A 20,753-nucleotide genomic window follows, 5' to 3' on the forward strand; every position below is an offset into this window, starting at 1 on the left:
CAATCTATTGGTTATGAACTGTAGATTAAAACTGAAGAAACTGCAAAAAGGTGGGAATTTAAGGAGATGGGACCTGGATAAACTGACTAAACCAGAGGTTGTACAGAGTTTCAGGGATATCATAAGGGAACAATTGACAGGAATGGGGGAAAGAAATACAGTAGAAGAAGAATGGGTAGCTCTGAGGGATGAAGTAGTGAAGGCAGCAGACGATCAAGTAGGTAAAAAGACGAGGGCTAGTAGAAATCCTTGGGTAGCAGAAGAAATATTAAATTTAATTGATGAAAGGAGAAAATATAAAAATGCAGCAAATGAAGCAGGCAAAAAGGAATACAAACGCCCCCAAAAATAAGATTGACAGGAAGTGCAAAATGGCTAAGCAGGGATGGCTAGAGGACAAATGTAAGGATGTAGAGGCTTATCTCACTAGGGGTAAGATAGATACTGCCTACAGGAAAATTAAAGAGACCTTTGGAGAAAAGAGAGACACTTGTATGAATATCAAGAGCTCAGATGGTAACTCAGTTCTAAGCAAAGAAGGGAAAGCAGAAAGGTGGTGGTGGTGGTGGTTAGTGTTTAACGTCCCGTCGACAACGAGGTCATTAGAGACGGAGCGCAAGCTCGGGTTAGGGAAGGATTGGGAAGGAAATCGGCCGTGCCCTTTCAAAGGAACCATCCCGGCATTGGGTGAAACAATTTAGGGAAATCACGGAAAACCTAAATCAGGATGGCTGGAGACGGGATTGAACCGTCGTCCTCTCGAATGCGAGTCCAGTGTGCCAACCACTGCACCACCTCGCAAAAAGCAGAAAGGTGAAAGGAGTTTATAGAGGGTCTATACAAGGCCGATGTACTTGATGACAATATTATGGAAATGGAAGAGGATGTAGATGAAGATGAAGTGGGAGATACAATACTGCGTGTAGAGTTTGACAGAGCACTGAAAGACCTGAGTCGAAACAAGGCCCCGGGAGTAGACAACATTCCATTGGAACTACTGACGGCCTTGGGAGAGCCAGTCCTGACAAAACTCTACCATCTGGTGAGCAAGATCTACGAGACAGGTGAAATACCCTCAGACTTAAGAAGAATATAATAATTCCAATCCCAAAGAAAGCAGGTGCTGACAGATGTGAAAATTACCGAACTATCAGTTTAATAAGTCACCGCTGCAAAATACTAACGCGAATTCTTTACAGACGAATAGAAAAACTGGTAGAAGCCGACCTTGGCGAAGATCAGTTTGGATTCCGCAGAAATGTTGGAACACGTGAGGCAATACTGACCCTACGACTTATCTTAGAAAATAGATTAAGGAAAGGCAAACCTACATTTCTAGCATTTGTAGACTTAGAGAAAGCTTTTGACAATGTTGACTGGAATACTCTCTTTCAAATTCTAAAGGTGGCAGGGGTAAAATACAGGGAGCGAAAGGCTATTTACAATTTGTACAGAAACCAGATGGCAGTTATAAGAGTCGAGGGACATGAAAGGGAAGCAGTGGTTGGGAAGGGAGTAAGGCAGGGTTGTAGCCTCTCTGTTCAATCTGTATATTGAGCAAGCAGTAAAGGAAACAAAAGAAAAATTCGGAGTAGGTATTAAAGTCCATGGAGAAGAAATAAAAACTTTGAGGTTCACCGATGACATTGTAATTCTGTCAGAGACAGCAAAGGACTTGGAAGAGCAGTTGAACGGAATGGACAGTGTCTTAAAAGGAGGGTATAAGATGAACATCAACAAAAGCGAAACGAGGGTAATGGAATGTAGTCTAATTAAGTCGGGTGATGCTGAGGGAATTAGATCAGGAAATGAGACACTTAAAGTAGTAAAGGGGTTTTGCTATTTGGGGAGCAAAATAACTGATGATGGCCGAAGTAGAGGATATAAAATGTAGACTGGCAATGGCAAGGAAAGCATTTCTGAAGAAGAGAAATTTGTTAACATCAAGTATAGATTAAAGTGTCAGGAAGTGGTTTTTGAAAGTATTTGTATGGAGTGTAGCCATGTATGGAAGTGAAACGTGGACGATAAACAGTTTGGACAAGAAGAGAATAGAGGCTTTCGAAATGTGGTGCTACAGAAGAATGCTGAAAATCAGATGGGTAGATCACATAACTAATGAGGAAGTATTGAATAGAATTGGGGAGAAGAGAAATTTGTGGCACAACTTGACTAGTAGAAGGGATCGTTTGGTAGGACATGTTCTGAGCATCAAGGGATCACAAATTTAGCACTGGAGGGCAGCGTGGCGGGTAAAAATCGTAGAGGGAGACCAAGAGATGAATACACTAAGCAGATTCAGAAGGATGTAAGTTGCAGTAAGTACTGGGAGATGAAGCTTGCACAGGATGGAGTAGCATGGAGAGCTGCATCAAACCAGTCTCAGGACTGAAGACAACAACAACAACAACAACAACATTGTTTCAGGATGCCAATATCAATCTGTTTTCAACAGGACTCTCACTGAAAAAGGGAGTAAAACAGTTTTTGTGAAAAAGTCGGATTTGAATAAAGTGACGCATTCGTACAACGCACAATATTCGATAACATTATCCGGAAAACTGCTCCCACATGTCTTCATATGCTTAAAAGAAGCGAACAGTCATTTAAGACCTCGTATTCACAAATTAATAGATGGCTATGCCAATACTTATACGAACGTCATCGTAACATCATCTAAGTCCGGAAAATTAACAACAGTTTTATACATGGATTTTGGTCAGAAATGTTTAAAATCTTACGATGGGGAGAATAAATATTTACTTCTCATTGACTCTTGGGGAGGTCAAATGAATCCGGAGATATATGACGCAATTTTTCAAGATGACGAATATATGCAAACTTGGTCTGTAAAAGTCATACCTCCAATATGCACTTCTTTGGTGCAATCTTGTGATGTTTACTTTTACAGGCAAGTTAAAAATTTCATGAAGCGCTTGCAAAATTGCAGCGCATTGTTACAGGAGAATCGTGAAAGACATTCCCGGGACGATTGTATAAAAATTCATTCTATAACTCACCATCAATTACCACCACCAATATTCCGAGACATGATTCAATATGCTTGGTTTGCCTCAAAATTATCAGAAACTCTAAACATTTTCGTAAATGTTAATGGGGCATGTTTTTGTACAGATTTATTGCAAACTCCCTGTGACTGTAAAAAATCCGCTTTTATATGTTGTGCAAGATGTCGCAAAAATTATTGCTTTGTTTTTACGATAATTACCACTGCGGTTCTTGTTTATAATAACTGAATGTTTCCCAATCAACTTTGTTATTCTGATTAAAAACCCAATGTTTCTCCTCATATACTTTACAATGAAAAATGGAAAACCCACTGCCATGAATTGTGTTGTTGAACAAAAAGAAAATAAATTTTATTCAATAATGTAACTAATTTGTTAAAGATAATGTAGGTTTGAGAAACTTTTTGAATAATTGGTGGAATAAAAAAAAAAATGTGCCGCAGGAGGAATCGAGCCCGAGATCCCTGGCATAAGTGTCCGAGCCCTAACCATCTAGGCCAGACGGCGGCTCGGCAATGGACTAACATTTTATACTCATAAGGCACCTAAGAAACTTTGGATCGATTTTTCCCGGGATTTTCCGGGTAGTGGGTCCTAATATTTTAACCATGTGAGGTGTTAGGGGTCCTCTTTAACCACACAAAATTTCGGACAAATCCCTGACCCCATGGTCGTGCCGTCTCCTTGTTAGTCATTTTACATACGACCAAAATTTTATCAGGTTCTTGGTAAGACTTTTTGCTAAAGTATGACAATGGTAGCTATATGATTTATGCATTGATTCTTTTTTTATAAATGTACCAATTTCCACAAACTTTTGCCTGTCATAATTTTTTTTTTCAACTGTTAGTGCGACAGTCTTGTGTCTTCAGAAAGTTCCCAAGTTTGTTATTAAACTGTGTCCCTAACCCACTCACTCGTAACAAGTTTCTCCAGAGCACAATTTACAATCCATTTAAACTTTACCCATAATTCCTCCACATCCACCATATTAGAACTAAAAAATGACCATCATCTGCTAATAATACACTCCTGGAAATTGAAATAAGAACACCGTGAATTCATTGTCCCAGGAAGGGGAAACTTTATTGACACATTCCTGGGGTCAGATACATCACATGATCACACTGACAGAACCACAGGCACATAGACACAGGCAAGAGAGCATGCACAATGTCGGCACTAGTACAGTGTATATCCACCTTTCGCAGCAATGCAGGCTGCTATTCTCCCATGGAGACGATCGTAGAGATGCTGGATGTAGTCCTGTGGAACGGCTTGCCATGCCATTTCCACCTGGCGCCTCAGTTGGACCAGCATTCGTGCTGGACGTGCAGACCGCATGAAATGACGCTTCATCCAGTCTCAAACATGCTCAATGGGGGACAGATCCGGAGATCCTGCTGGCCAGGGTAGTTGACTTACACCTTCTAGAGCACGTTGGGTGGCACGGGATACATGCGGACGTGCATTGTCCTGTTGGAACAGCAAGTTCCCTTGCCGGTCTAGGAATGGTAGAACGATGGGTTCGATGACAGTTTGGATGTACCGTGCACTATTCAGTGTCCCCTCGACGATCACCAGTGGTGTACGGCCAGTGTAGGAGATCGCTCCCCACACCATGATGCCGGGTGTTGGCCCTGTGTGCCTCGGTCGTATGCAGTCCTGATTGTGGCGCTCACCTGCACAGCGCCAAACACGCATACGACCATCATTGGCACCAAGGCAGAAGCGACTCTCATCGCTGAAGACGACACGTCTCCATTCGTCCCTCCATTCACGCCTGTCGCGACACCACTGGAGGCGGGCTGCACGATGTTGGGGCGTGAGCGGAAGACGGCCTAACGGTGTACGGGACCGTAGCCCAGCTTCATGGAGACGGTTGCGAATGGTCCTCGCCGATACCCCAGGAGCAACAGTGTCCCTAATTTGCTGGGAAGTGGCGGTGCGGTCCCCTACGGCACTGCGTAGGATCCTACGGTCTTGGCGTGCATCCGTGCGTCGCTGCAGTCCGGTCCCAAGTCGACGGGCACGTGCACCTTCCGCCGACCACTGGCGACAACCTCGATGTACTGTGGAGACCTCACGCCCCACGTGTTGAGCAATTCGGCGGTACGTCCACCCGGCCTCCCGCATGCCCACTATATGCCCTCGCTCAAAGTCCGTCAACTGCACATACGGTTCACGTCCACGCTGTCGCGGCATGCTACCAGTGTTAAAGACTGCGATGGAGCTCCGTATGCCACGGCAAACTGGCCGACACTGACGGCGGCGGTGCACAAATGCTGCGCAGCTAGCGCCATTCGACGGCCAACACCGCGGTTCCTGGTGTGTCCGCTGTGCCGTGCGTGTGATCATTGCTTGTACAGCCCTCTCGCAGTGTCCGGAGCAAGTATGGTGGGTCTGACACACCGGTGTCAATGTGTTCTTTTTTCCATTTCCAGGAGTGTAGTTTACATGTTCTTTCCGGTGTAAATACTCTCCTCATCTTCTTAATGGATTTATTAACTTCTCTTAACCATAGTCACTACGATGACATCATGGCCACTTGTGTCTATACTGACACCATCGATAATGTCAGGCCTGTTGAGGTTACGAGGTCTAAAATATTTCTATTTGTGTGGACTGTCTGCTCAAGACAGTTTCTGGTAAATGTGTTAAAAAGTACTTCACAAGACTGCCTGTCCACATTATCCGCAATAAACCCATAGACATCCCTGTCTATACTAGTAGGTTATAAGTTGCCCAAAGCTAATACTGCACGAACTGATTACTTTTGCACTACTGACTGTAGACTTTCTCTAAATGATACTACAACAGTCATGGTGGAATCAGATGGCTGGTAAAAAGTTAAATAATTAACCCAAGTTCGCCTAGACCTGTTATATGTGTCCAGATAATGTCTCTGTCAGACACAATTTCGACGTCAATAGACATAATATTTTTGTTGACTGCAATGAACACTGCCCTTCTCATGGTGTCTCATCTGTCTTTTCAATCTATGTTCCAAGTCATGCTAAAGATTTTAGAGCTTTACACTTCAAGTTTGAGCCAGCTCTCAGTTCTGAGAATAATTTGAACATGACAACTTTCTTGGAGGACAGTAAATTCAGGTATTTTGTTACAAATATTTTGGCAATTTACTGTAAAAATTTTGACAAGTCAAGTGTCTTTTACATGGATTGATTACGCTCTCCATGTATTGACTGCTGAGCATTCATCAGCAGACCTCTATAACTACCACCTAGCCTAAAAAACCCTCAGGGGCACTTCACATAAACTCTGCTAGCCAACTAGCTGCTTCCTTCATGTAGTGCACCCTCTACACATCAAGACGTACTACAATGCTCCATCGCATAATACAAACAGAGAAATCTGTCACCAAGACTGTTATGGAATTGACAGAGCATATGGACAAGACCTTCCACTCAGCTCCAAATCAAAGTATCACAATCAACTATCAACTATGAGTACGATGATGCAAATTGTAAGCTCCGAGAGAGAGAGAGAGAGAGAGAGAGAGAGAGAGAGAGAGAGAGAGAGAACAGACGGACTACTTAAGAATTAAACTAAGAAGAAACACACACACACACACACACACACACACACACACACACACACACGCACAGAGAGAGAGAGAGAGAGAGAGAGAGAGAGAGAGAGAGAGACAAAAACTAACTAGGCTGAAACAAACAATCACTGGCTGTTCAAAAACAAACAAAATCACAAACAGTAGAACAAACAACTCCCATTATATGCCAAATTTCTTCTGATATAAAGTCACTCATTTGTCTTCATCTATTCATTTGATATGAAACATACCTAGAATGCTGATCCATATTTACATATCCATAAATCCATATGCTAGCCTACAACAGCATATGGTAGATTTAATGGGATCTCCAGAGGTTTTTGGTTACAATTTTAGTTTCACAGTTAAAATTTGTTGCAGGTACGAATTATTTTCTACTAAATGGCTATTTATTGCTACTACACTTTATTTCAAGTTTGACTACTAACCCATCGAAGAACGCGAAGCACTGAGGATAGCTTGGGCTTTTGCACTGTCCATAACAAGTTCCTCCAATGCTTCAAGTTTATCTTCAGTAAACTCCTTCCTGTTTCCAATAAGTCTTGCCACTCTTGCATACATATAATTTTCAGGTACTATCTTCACCAGCTCTGGGAAATGGTATGAATACCATTCTCTGAAAAAGGAAAAACAAAAAATCTTACGATTAATGCATAAAGCTGTTGAAGCAGAGGGAGGAGGAGCAATACAGGGATGAGAGTCAATGACAGACAAGAAAACATAACAACAGGAAGGGCTCTTGGTGAAGCCTTTTTCACATTACTCACTGTTACAAAGTGGAATCCTTTCAGCAAAAACAAAATGAACTTAAGAGCAGAGAGATCAAAAATGAGTGGGGATGCAATGTGTTGCTCTTGGAGAGGTGCTACTGGACATAGCAAACAGGTGTGTTTTAGTGGGGCAACCAGTCAGGGCAATGTATTATTGGATGCAATTGATCTTGATTTTCAATCTTTTAAGCAATTTCAAATAGAAACACACTAATCAATGCCTGCCCCCCCCCCCCCCCCCCCTGTACAAAGTTATGATGGGCCACAGTGTCACTACTGAAGAACACAATGAGTATGTCTTTTCCTCATGCCTGCCCTTTGGTGGTGAGGTGAGGCAAACATGTACCACTCCAAACTCCCATTTTATCTTCAAATCATAGTAAAAAGATCCAGACCTCACTGGCACTTATTACAATCCAAGAAACAAGGACCAGTTTGCTTTTGTTCTACAATATTACTTTTATTGTTTCCAAACACTGTAACTTCTTTGGTGATAATACTCAGTAAATGTCTGAAAATGGTCTTGTAAGCTGAAAACCGGTTAACAATAAAAGTAATATTGTAGAACAAAAGCAGACTGGTGCTTTTCATTTATTATAATGTTCTATCAAGAACCGACAGAAGATTCTGTTAACAAGAAACAAGGATTGTGTTGTACATGCTACACAACATTTTCAGAGTCAATTAGCCACCCACTTTCCTCATATACTTATCTTCTAGTTCCACATATGGTAGCTTTAACCACCTCTGTAGCCTCTAGTATAACCCTAACAGGTATTCAAAAATTCATGCACATTTAAAGTTATTCTGTTTGTTTACTGAGAAGTGTGGAGAATGAAGCATGTTCTACACTTCCTTCAGACTCGCCTTGAATGTCCCGTACCAACTAGAAATGTATAATTTTCAGAGGCAATTGTATGCTGCACTGTTGGGACTGTCTCAGTTACAGACTGGCTAAGCCACATATTACATTTGATTTTGTATTGTTGCTCAATGGAACTGTGTAAGCTGCAAAAGGATTTAAGATTTTTGTCAATTTTGACTGAGAAAGATCTTTGATGCATTCTGAAGCTGAGATTGCCACCGCTGATTTCACCCTAAGCAAGTTCACTGAACCCAAAGAGCTTTTAAGTGTTCTATAAAGTAGTACATATTATGCCAAAATACAGGAGAACATGACACTATAAAAATGTGTACTGACACAAGCAACATTTACCATCATGCTAAAACCCATGATGGAAAGTAGTATGGATATGGAAGTATTTTGTTTTGGAGGAGGAAACTGCAGTCTATGACAAAACAAACATTATATGCATTGTTAGCTTCAACAGGCAGAAGTTGTGCTTTGTTGGTGCGGCACTTTTAGCAATTTTGACTGAGATAAGCTTACGCTGCAGTGTTCTTCTTCGGCACTCCAGTGTACACATGAGCACAGAATCAGCTATGTGAAAAATCCATGCAAAACACACATTTATTTATACATAAAAGCTGACTTGGCAATTTTCCCTTATGTGAGACCGCTTGTACACGATCGTTTGTCAATTTAAAGTTCTATAGTTGCAAATTTTACCATTTGTGTCACTGCTTCTGTGTAATCTTTCACTGATTGTATCAATACCAATCTGTTTTGTGATATATTGTGAAATACAGAACAGTTGAGAAAGCTGCAGTAAACTAGTACTGTTATCATCAATTGTAGGCTTAAACTAAATTGTGTACTTTTAAAATTTTTAAGTATAGTAGGCCTATCCTTGTCCAAAACAATCTTTCTCTAATTTCATTGTACAATTACATGAAAAATAGATTAGTTTCAGAATTTTCGGGTGCTTACAAAACTATATTTTTGTAAGTTAGTGGTACATGTGTTTTGGATACATAATTTAATTATAGCAAATCAGTTTCTGTGGTTCACAGTTCAGCCGAAGTATACACTCCCCTCTCCCCCCCCCCCCCCTCTCCCCACTGAATTTCATTGTATATCAATGCAAATAAAGAATGTTTTTGAGAATTTTCAGAAGCTACCATTGCCCTTTGCATAATCTATGAGCAATTTGTAACAAATCGGGGTTTGTGATTTAGTTACTGCAGCAGATTTTCTAACATTTTCTGTTACATCTAGTTTTCCCTCAAAGAGGAGTAGCTGTACATATTATCTGCATTTATCATAAATTAACTATATTTTTGAGTTTGCTAACAACTACAATTAACATCAAAACATATTAGGAAATTAGCAATTTTTACACAGATTTTTGGGTTGTCTAAATAGATGTCTCTATTTGTGTACCTGCTTCAATTCTTATAGGAAATTAGCAACTTTTTAGCTCAAGAGATTAAAAGATAATCAGCAAGTTTAATTTAAAGTTCTTTGTTCACTGCCTTATAATACATTGCACCATCCAAAATGCAGCCCCACTGAGGATGCTGTTCTCAAACACAGGATGAATTGGTTGGTATTCATAAGCAGCTGGAAATCACCCTGATTATTGTCGAATGATTGACAGCTGCCGCAAATCGGTATGCTGGAAGGGCTCCCGAGAGTCATGTACCTGTGATACCTGTACCTCTCCTGTAGAGCCTGCCTCCTCTGCAGAAAGCACAGGATCTGTCATTATCTGCCCCTTGACTGTAAGTGGTGTCTCAGTGTTAGATCTAGTCATCCTGTACAGGGTGTATGGGGACCAGAAATGACTCAGCATGATGTACTGATTCCCCTAACCAACACATCTGAGGTGCTGTCTGTCACTGCAACTGAGCCAGTGGAATTCACCTCACCTCTTTTGAGGAAACTGCTTTTTACGTATTCAGGAAGACGCAAATGCAAAAAGGTAGGTGTCTGTTAATTGTCAGCAGTTTGAACGTACAGCAAATGATGGTACCCCTTAGGGAAATGGCAGGAAGGGATGGGAGACGACACCAGGTGTGTGTGCCTGGAGGCCTCATTCAACATGTGAAAGAGGCTACTTCGGCGGCCAGTGAGGGAACAAGATGCTACCAACTGCAGACAGTGGTACATGTTGAAACAAATTATGCCTGTCATCAGACGGAGTTTCAACGAAGGTCACAATTTGCAGCACTGCCCCCCCAGAACTGGTCATGGCCCTTTGGTTCTGAGTCGAGTAGAAAGACTGAACCAGATACTTCGAAAGTTCTGTAACAAGCTAGGTTGCAACTTTCTGGACTTGCGTCATGGGGTTGAGAACTGTGGCGCCCCCCTAAATAGGTCAGGTGTGCACTACACATCAGAGGCTGCTGCTCAGGTAGCTGACTGGTAGTGTGCACACAAAAGTTTTTATTTATTTATTTTTTATTTTATATATTGGGTGACTCTCCATCCAATCCAGATAACGATAGCTGTAGGAAACCCAGAAGTATCAGTGCAAGATCAAAAGAAATGACTTTCACAGGTGAGAGTATTAAAATCCTAATGGTAAACTGCCGAAGCATTTGCAACGAAGTACCAGAGTTTGAAGTGCCCATGAAATGCAGTGAAGCTCACACTATACTAGGTACATGAATTTGGTTGAAACCTGAAACTGACAGCAATGTGATTTTCGGGCAAAATTTAAGTGTATGTCGAAAGGATAGGCAAATGGGAAATGGAGGTGGTGTATTTGTCACGGTAGAGAAAAAACTCAAATCCACTGAGAAAAAATTGAAGCTGCATGTGAGATTATGCGGGCAAGACTCAGTATCAGGGGTGAGCATAAAATGGTAATAGGATCCTTCTATCACCCACCAGACTCATCTTGTGATGTAACTGAAAAATACAGAGAAAGTTTCCCTATCATACTTTAATAATCAGTGGAGAATTTAATCATCCAACAATTAATTGGGAAATTTAAAATTTCGTTAGTAGTGGGTATAGTAAGACATCCTGTGAAACATTACAAAATTCCTTCCCTGAAAACAATCTAGAACAGATAGTTAGGAACCCCATTCGTGATGATAGTATATTGGATCTAATGGCAACAAATAGATCAGACCTCTTTAAGGATGTCCACATCAAAACTAATATCAGTGACCATAACAACGTTGTAGCAACAATGCTTACCAAAGTACAAAGGACAACTAAAACAAGCAGAAAGATATGCATGTTCAGCAAACTAGACAAAAAAATCAGTAATGTTCTATCTCAATGCGGAACTTTAAACTTTCAGCACAGATGAAGAGCACGTAGAGGAACTTTGGCTCAAGTTTAAAAGAATAATTTACCATGCTCTGGAGAGATACATAGATAGTAGAACAGTTCAAAATGGGAGGGAACCTCTGTGTTATACACTCACTGTAAAGAAACTTCTAAAGAAACAGAGATCACTGCATGATATGTGTAGAACAAAGTGTACGGCTATAGATAGAGAGATGTTGAATGAAACATGTTTGGCTGTCCAGAGAGCAACGCATGGTGCCTTCAATGACTACAGTATCAGAATACCGTCAAATGACGTTTCATAGAATCCAAGGAAATTCTCATGGTATGTAAAGGCTGTTAGTGGCACCAAAGTTAGCGTCCAGTCCCTAGTGAACTAGACTGGAACTGAAATTGAGGGTAGCAAAGCAAAAGCTGAAATGCTTAAATCCATTTTCTAATGTTTCTTTACGAAGGAAAACCCAGGAGAATTGCCCCAATTTAATCCTTGTACCACTGAAAAGATGAATGAAATAAGTGCTAGTGTCAGTGGTGTTGAGAAACAGCCGAAATCGTTAAAACTGAACAAAGCTCCACCCACAATGGAATCCCTGTCAGATTCTATACCGAATTTGCGCCTGGCTTAGCCTGTCTTCTAACTGTAACCTATCAAAAAATCCCTTGAATAAAAAACCGTGCCCAATTCTCGGAAAAAGGCACAGGTGAGACCCATCTACAAGAAGTGTAGTAGAAGTGAGCCACAAAACTACCATCCAACATCCTTGACGTCAATTTGTTGTAAAGTCTTAGAACGTATTCTGAGCTCAAACATAATGAAGTATCTTGGACAGAATGACCTCCTCAATGCCACCTAGTGTCGCTTTCAAAAACATCGATCATGTGAAACCCAACTCGCACTTACTGGATGCTTTGGATCAAGACAACCAGGCAGATGCAGTGTTTCTTGATTTCTGTGAAAAGCATTTGACTCACTACTGCACCTACCTTATTGTCAAAAGAGCAATCATATGAGGTATTAAGTGAAATTCATGACTGGATCAAGGACTTTCTGGTAGGAAGGACACAGCACGTTATCTTGCACGAAGAGTAGTCGTTAGATGCAGAAGTAACTACAGATATGCTCCACGGAAGACTGTTGGGACCTTAGCTGTTCAAGATGTATATTAATGACATTGCAGATAACATTAATAGAAAAACCAAGCTTTTGCAGATGATGCAGTTATCTACAATAGTGTACCATCTGAGCGAAGATGCAAATATATTCAGTTAGAACTTCCAAAATCAAACAATGGAAAATACAGGATGATATGTAACAATATAAGTCTCTGGTAGCTGGAACCAGACTGCGAGCAGCTGGGCATTATGGAAGAGGCAACTAGGTGGGAGTAGGATATAGACTGGGACAGTCAGGTGTTTAGGACGGGTGGTAGGGACAGAGCATCGAGTGACATTATACTGATTGCACTATCCGAAACTTACCTAGCAACTAAACAGAGAACCGACTCGTGGAGATAACATCTTGGACCTACTGATAACAAACAGACCTGAACTTTTCGACTCTGTAAGTGCAGAACAGGGAATCTGTTATCATAAAGCCCTTGCAGCATCCCTGAATATGGAAGTAAACAGGAATATAAAAAAGGGGAGGAAGGTTTATCTGTTTAGCAAGAGTAATAGGAAGCAGATTTCAGACTACCTAACAGATCAAAACAAAAATTTCTGTTCCGACACTGACAATGTTGAGTGTTTATGGAAAAAGTTCAGGGCAATCGTAAAATGCTTTTTAGACAGGTACGTGCCGAGTAAAACTGTGAGGGATGGGAAAAACCCACCGTGGTTCAACAACAAAGTTAGGAAACTACTGCGAAAGCAAAGAGAGCTTCACTGCACGTTTAAATGCAGCCAAAACCTCTCAGACAAACAGAAGCTAAACGATGTCAAAGTTAGTGTAAGGAGGGCTATGTGTGAAGCGTTCAGTGAATTTGAAAGTAAAATTCTATGTACCAACTTGACAGAAAATCCTAGGAAGTTCTGGTCTTATTTTAAATCAGTAAGTGGATCGAAACAGCCTATCCAGACACTCCGGGATGATAATGGCATTGAAACAGAGGATGACACGCATAAAGCTGAAATACTAAACACCTTTTTCCAAAGCTGTTTCACAGAGGAAGACTGCACTGCAGTTCCTTCTCTAAATCCTCACGTGAACGAAAAAATGGCTGAGATCGAAATAAGTGTCCAAGGAATAGAAAAGCAACTGAAATCACTCAACAGAGGAAAGTCCACTGGACCTGACGGGATACCAATTCGATTCCACACAGAGTACGTGAAAGAACTTGCCCCCCTTCTAACAGCTGTGTACCGCCAGTCTCTAGAGGAACAGAAGGTTCCAAATGATTGGAAAAGAGCACAGGTAGTTCCAGTTTTCAAGAACGTTTGTCGAGCAGATGTGCAAAACTATAGGCCTATATCTCTGACATCGATCTGTTGTAGAATTTTAGAACATGCGTTTTGCTCGTGTATCACGTCATTTCTGGAAACGCAGAATCTACTCTGTAGGAATCAACATGGAATCCGGAAACAGCGATCGTGTGAGACCCAACTCGCTTTATTTGTTCATGAGACCCAGAAAATATCAGATACAGGCTCCCAGGTAGATGCCATTTTCCTTAACTTCCAGAAGGCGTTCGATACAGTTCCGCACTGTCGCCTGATAAAGTAAGAGCCTACGGAATATCAGACCAGCTGTGTGGCTGGATTGAAGAGTTTTTAGCAAACAGAACACAGCATGTTGTTATCAATGGAGAGACGTCTACAGACGTTAAAGTAACCTCTGGCGTGCCACAGGGGAGTGTTAAGGGACCATTGTTTTTCACAATATATATAAATGACCTAGTAGATAGTGTCGGAAGTTCCATGCGGCTTTTTGCGGATGATGCTGTAGTATACAGAGAAGTTGCAGCATTAGAAAATTGCAGCAAAATGCAGGAAGATCTGCAGCAGATAGGCGCTTTGTGCAGTAAGTGGCAACTGACCCTTAATATAGACAAATGTAATGTATTGTGAATACCTAGAAAGAAGGATCCTTTATTGTATGATTATATGATAGTGGAACAAACACTGGCAGCAGTTACTTCTGTAAAATATCTGGGAGTATGCGTACGGAACAATTTGAAGTTGAATGATCATATAAAATTAATTGTTCGTAAGGTGGGTGCCAGGTTGAGATTCATTGGGAGAGTCCTTAGAAAACGTAGACCATCAATAAAGGAGGTGGCTTACAAAACACTTGTTCAACCTATACTTGAGTATTGCTCATCAGTGTGGGACCTGTACCAGGTCGGGTTGACAGAGGAGATAGAGAAGATCCAAAGAAGAGTGGCGTGTTTCATCACAGGGTTATTTGGTAAGCATGACAGCGTTACGGAGATGTTTAGCAAACTCAAGTGGCAGACTCCGCAAGAGAGGTGCTGTGCATCACGGTGTAGCTTGCTGTCCAGGTTTCGAGAGGGTGCGTTTCTGGATGAGGTATTGAATATATTGCTTCTCTCTACTTATACCTCCCGAGGAGATCACGAATGTAAAATTTGAGATATTAGAGCGCGCACGGAGGCTTTCCTGCAGTCATTCTTCCGGTGAACCCTACGCGACTGGAACAGGAAAGGGAGGTAATGACAGTGGCATGTAAAGTGCCCTCTGCCACACACCGTTGGGTGGCTTGTGGAGTATAAATGTAGATGTACAAGGAGGAAGCTGGAGCAGGGAGGGGGGGGGGGGGGGGGTTAGCAGGCAGGGGTGGGAGACAGTATAAGTGCTGCTGGGAGCATGCAGCAGGGATGAGGTGAAGAGTGAGGCAACTAGGTGCAGTCGGGAGGTCATATGGAGGGGAGGGGCTGAGCGGGGGTGCGTGGGGGGAGTGTGGGCGGGGGACGTGGGTTAGAGAAAAGGACAATTACCTCTTGTAGTGCCCAGAAATGAGAAATGTCCTGCCCACTTCCCTTCCTACTCCTCCCACAGAGGTATTCTGCCGCCCACTGAACACACACAGTATTCTCATCCATCCTTATAAAATCCCTGCTACCAAACCCCTGCTTCGTAGCTCATATCCCTGTAATTTACCTAGTTGCAAGATCTGATCCATACATCCTCCCACCACCACCTACTTCACTCCTGTCACAAACACCACCTATCCCATCAAAGGCAGGGCTACCTGTGAAACCAGTCATGTTGCCTGCCCGCATGAATGGCCACCGACAAACTCTGACCAAGAAACAACTGGATCACCCTGTTGCTGTGTACAGTGCCCAACATGACATCCTTCATTTCAATGACTGCTTCAAAGCCTCTGCCACCTGGATCCTTTCCACCAACACCATCTTTACTGAAATGCACAGGTGAGAACTCTCCCCAGCAGTATATCCTACATTCTCATAACCCTCCTGGTCTTAACCTTCATTAGTCATTGTCCTTAGCCATCTAGCCCCTTCCCTGTTTTCACCATTACAACACTAGACAGCGCTCTATATTCCACCAACTTGCCCAGTGTTTTTACTTCTCTCCTTTTCTGCTAAGCTCCCCCCTCCCTCCGTCTAACCTCCTGACTGCACCTAGTTGCCTCATTGTCCACCTTGTCCCTGCATGCTCCCAGCAGCACTTTATCACCCCCCACACCTACCCTGCTATCCCTCCCCCTCAACATCCCAGCCTCCTCCTTTTCCCCACCCAGTTGCCTCTCCCATAGTAGACCACTGCTCACAGTCTGGCTCCAGCTGCCAGACAGTGGTCGCGCGCGCGTGTGTTTTGACAAAGGTCTTGTTTGCCAAAAGCTAATTGTGTGACAGTCTTTTTATTGTGCCTTTCTGTGATCTCCACTATATGGTGAGTAGCAACTATCCTTTTCATTATTCAATCAGATCTTGGTAAGATTTCAATGTGGTGCAGAGATCAGCAACATGCTCTAAATGTTCAGAAATGTAAAATTGTGCACTCAAAAAAAAAAGGCAAATAGTAGCCTATAACTACAGTATCAATGAGTCACAGTTGGAATCGGCCAACTCATACAAATACCTGGGTGTAACACAATGTAGGGATATCAAATGGAATGATCACATACAGTCATGTGTAAAGCAGGTGGTAACTTCAGTTTATTGGTAGAATACTGGGAAGTGCAATCAGTCTACAAAAGAGATAGCTTACAAATGACTCGTGCAACCCAGTACTGCTCAAGTGTGTGGGACCTGTGCCAGATAGGACTAACATGGAATATTGAACATATACAGAGAATAGCAGCATGAATGGTCACAGGTTTGTTTAATCCATGGGAGAGTGTCACAGAGATACTGAAGGAACTGAAATGGCAGACCCCTGAAGACAGACGTGAAGTATCCCAAGGAAGTCTATTAAGGAAGTTTCAAGCAGCGGATTTAAATGATCACTCTAGGGATATACAACAACCTCCTATGTATCGCTCAGAGGAATTGCTTGGATAATATTAGAAGAATTACTGCATGCACAGAGGCATTCAAACAATCATTTTTCCTGTGCTCCATATGTGAATGGAACAGGAAGCGACCCTAACAACTTGCACAATTGGGACATACCCTCTGCCACACACCTCATGGTGGTTTGCAGAGTACAGATGTACTGTATTTACTTGAATCTAAGCCGCACTCAAATCTAAAACCTGAAAAATGAGACTCGAAATTCAAGGGGAGAGAAAAGTTTTAGGCCGCATCTCCAAATCGAAACAAAGTTGGCCCATGATGAGACACAATTTAGGTCGAATGAATGACATACAGCTACAGTAGTTTGGTTTGAGTCGTAAGCTTAGCAGTTAAGCTTTACCAGGTAGCCATTGCTATGTGTCAGGCGCTCCGTTTGTATTTATATGGGTACCCTTCCTTTTTCACATGCTTCATCTGGTTTGAATTGATTGCTTATTTTTCTTTGATCTGATAAGCGCCGTTTTCTTTGTTATAGGTGTTTATGTCACTCTAAGCTGAAAATTCATTACTGTACTGTGTCATGCATTGTTTGTCGTATTCTGATAGTGCGTGTTCACGGCCTGTCGCCACTCGCGGCATGGCTTGCTTTTGTGCGCGCTACCGCCGCTTACAATTAGAAAAGAAAAGAGGAATCATCTCAATTAGTGAAACAATGGCAAGAGACTGCTATTTGTTGTTACTTACACTGCTGCTTTCTTTGATAATGATCAACAAGAACAAAATAATAGACTGCGTATGATAGAAGATGTTCTGAACGAGAGTTTAGCGAAAACTTTTCTCCGTTTGAAAATCTTTGCAGGTGCCTCTTTAGTACATTACATTCTGCACAGAAATTAGAGTCATCTTAGATTTAAAAATCTACTCAATTGCTGTGCTTCATTTCTGACTATCACTATTAGGCATAAGAATAATATGAATATAAACATGACATGATACGTATATTCTTCCGCAGTTGCTGTTGTCTCACTCTCATTTTGTAGTTTATTAGGCAGACAGGATTTAAATGAGATAGCAGCAAACATGAAACAATACATGGCAAAATGTTTATATTCGTATTATTCTTATGGTGAAGAGAATACTGCATGTGATTCACAACTCATAAAAGTTCCTATTAGCAACCATCTCTTCTCACACGTAGGAAAAAATTCAGAATGCAGAATTGGCCATATTGACGAGTAGAGTTGGCCATATTGACAAACATACCAAACAGTCTTGCCAATCAGATTTTCGTAGTACATTAAAATGCTGCTACATTCGAAGATGAACAATATGGAATTTGTATTTACTACGTTAGATAATGTATGAAAATGCAGTGGTCGAAACTCGGGGTGGAGAAAAAAGCTCGTCTTCCACCTCTTTTTAAAATTTATTTACCGACGCAGAGGATTTGGTGCAAATATTTATCTTTGTGCCTACAAAGCATGCCTGTGTAGCGCTACATATATTCGATGGCAGAAGTTAGTTGTGGCGGCACCCACCAACATTTTTCAGAACTTCCGCTTGCTTTGCACTCTATTCTAAGCCGCAGGCGGTTTTTTGGATTACAAAAACAGGAAAAAAAGTGCGGCTTAGATTCGAGTAAATACTGTAGATGTAGAAGTAAGATACCTGTACTTTGACATCTGCCACTACATGCCAAATGCATCTGCTCCAACATGAAATCCAAAACCTACACCAACAACCTATGTAAGGATTTCCTCTCTTGCTGCCATCTGACTCATTTTGCAAGGGCATGAAAATGGTAGACATAATCCACTCGTTAAAATTCAGAATGCATAAAATAGTGCCGCAACAAGAATTACAGTTATTCTTATCATGATATATTTATTCCCAGATAAAGAGGAATATTCGACACGAGTCATTAGCTTTGGCCAGTGACGTAAGTAACAAGTGACAAATGTCGTAACAACATGGTGACTATGTCATATTACTGGTTTCTTTTTTTTTTTCCAAACTGGCTAAGTTACAGATAAATCTGTCACCACCGGCAGGTATTTTTCTTTCAGATTTGTTGATTCATGAATTAACAACCAAACTGCAAAAAAGTACACACTAAAAGGTGACAACACAGCAGCCATTAACATTTTATCCCAGGTCAAAGCTAATGATTAATACCCAATATTATTCTTGACACTTATTGGCTTCAGCAAAGTTAGGCCAAATTGTCACCTTTCAAGCTACTGGACCTCGGGCTATACTACAGATCAATCTGTCAAGGCAATCTACATCTCAACAGGTAATATAAAATTACAATAAATATCGTGGGTGTTCTGTCCTTTCACTGCTACACAACATACATGATGTCACAGGGCAAATCATTATGTCAGTAGATTCAATCATCACAAACTATGTAAATATTCTTTATGTAAGATAAATAATCACTATTACAAAATATAACATTAACAGTGTCAGTAGCTTTCCTAGTACCAATAATGGTAAACATCTAATGCTACAGGATTAACTCAAGATCCAGTAAGGTACAACATCAATGCTTGCTCTACATGCACAAAGAAAGAGGAAGGCCTGCAACGCATAATGAATACAGTGATAGAAATCAATGTAACTTTAAACAGATTAATCTTTATCACTGAGAGCACTTGGCTACAGGAAATTGCTGTATAATCATAGATCTTCATACATGAAGCCTGATGACTCTTGAGGTATATAAGATGTAGCTAGTGGCTGATCATATCTAATTTCCTGCAAATCATCAGGTAAATTGTAAAATTATCGAGCACAGAAGAAAATAATAGATACAAGGACAATGGAAAATACTAGAGAAGCTAAAATTAGTACTGCCAGTGACATGAATCGACATCAAGAAATGCAAATTCACTGCATTTTGGAATGGCTGTTAAATTAAAACTAAATATGCTTGAGGCAAAACATTTCATATCGTTACTCACTACCACAAAGAAATTATAGATAATGGTTTTATATACCAAAATCACACTTCAGCGTTAAAATCAATGCCTTTTGGAGAGATCTTCAATGGGGTGTGTACAACTGAAAGTGCATATTCTCATAATATGCGCATATAAACATGAAACCCACCAAACACGACGTTTAGCTTCGAGGGCACTGAATTCAAGATGGTGGCTACTCAATTCGCTTCTGGCCAAACACAGCACAGGACACAATCTTGTCTGCCAATAATAACACACATTTATTTTCTTGCTTGTCCCAAACACTTAGCTGTTTTCTTCTCATTAAACCTGGTTTTGGTGACACACTGATCTTAGCTTAGCCCAAGGTCTATGTTACGCAGAAGGTAATAGTTGGATTGAAAGTTGCTGAAGCTAATGAATGTGGGAGGGGAAAAAAACTGGCGGTGATAAAGGCCTTATCTGTAGGTTGGTCTGAGCTCTAGGTTGGACTGGAAGGTAGCAGCTTGGTTGAGTAGGTGATGCCAATGAACGTGCAGCAACATGGGATCAGGCCAGGGGATGATACTGAAATCCAGACGCTTGCTGCAAGTTCAGCACTTATGCCACACAATGGCTCTGCAACTATGGCATTATTTTGACGGCACTTAGTGGACCATATACATGACCTAAGCTGAAACAAGCCCTGCCTGGGCATGATAGAGCTGGCTGTCTGGCCAAGCTGAGCAGCCGACCAGTTGAGCAATGCTGCTTGCTCCCAACTTTGTCAACTGCAGCCTTTGAGTTTACACCGTAACTATGACGTAGCCACCAAAGACCCCCGCCC

General features: G+C 41.4%; 1 protein-coding gene across 1 annotated transcript in view; it reads right to left on the reverse strand.

Annotated features, from left to right (window-relative positions):
- The window catches only part of LOC124605454 (nucleolar protein 56), an 84,549-nt gene that overhangs the window by 47,373 nt on the left and 16,423 nt on the right, over nucleotides 1-20,753 (reverse strand). Inside the window, exon 5 of the mRNA XM_047137139.1 lies at nucleotides 7,050-7,237. Within this exon, the coding sequence (XP_046993095.1) occupies nucleotides 7,050-7,237 (188 nt within the window). The remainder of the gene's footprint in view (nucleotides 1-7,049; nucleotides 7,238-20,753) is intronic.

The sequence above is a fragment of the Schistocerca americana genome, chromosome 3 (genome assembly GCF_021461395.2).
Source record: "Schistocerca americana isolate TAMUIC-IGC-003095 chromosome 3, iqSchAmer2.1, whole genome shotgun sequence".
NCBI classification, from domain to species: domain Eukaryota; kingdom Metazoa; phylum Arthropoda; class Insecta; order Orthoptera; family Acrididae; genus Schistocerca; species Schistocerca americana.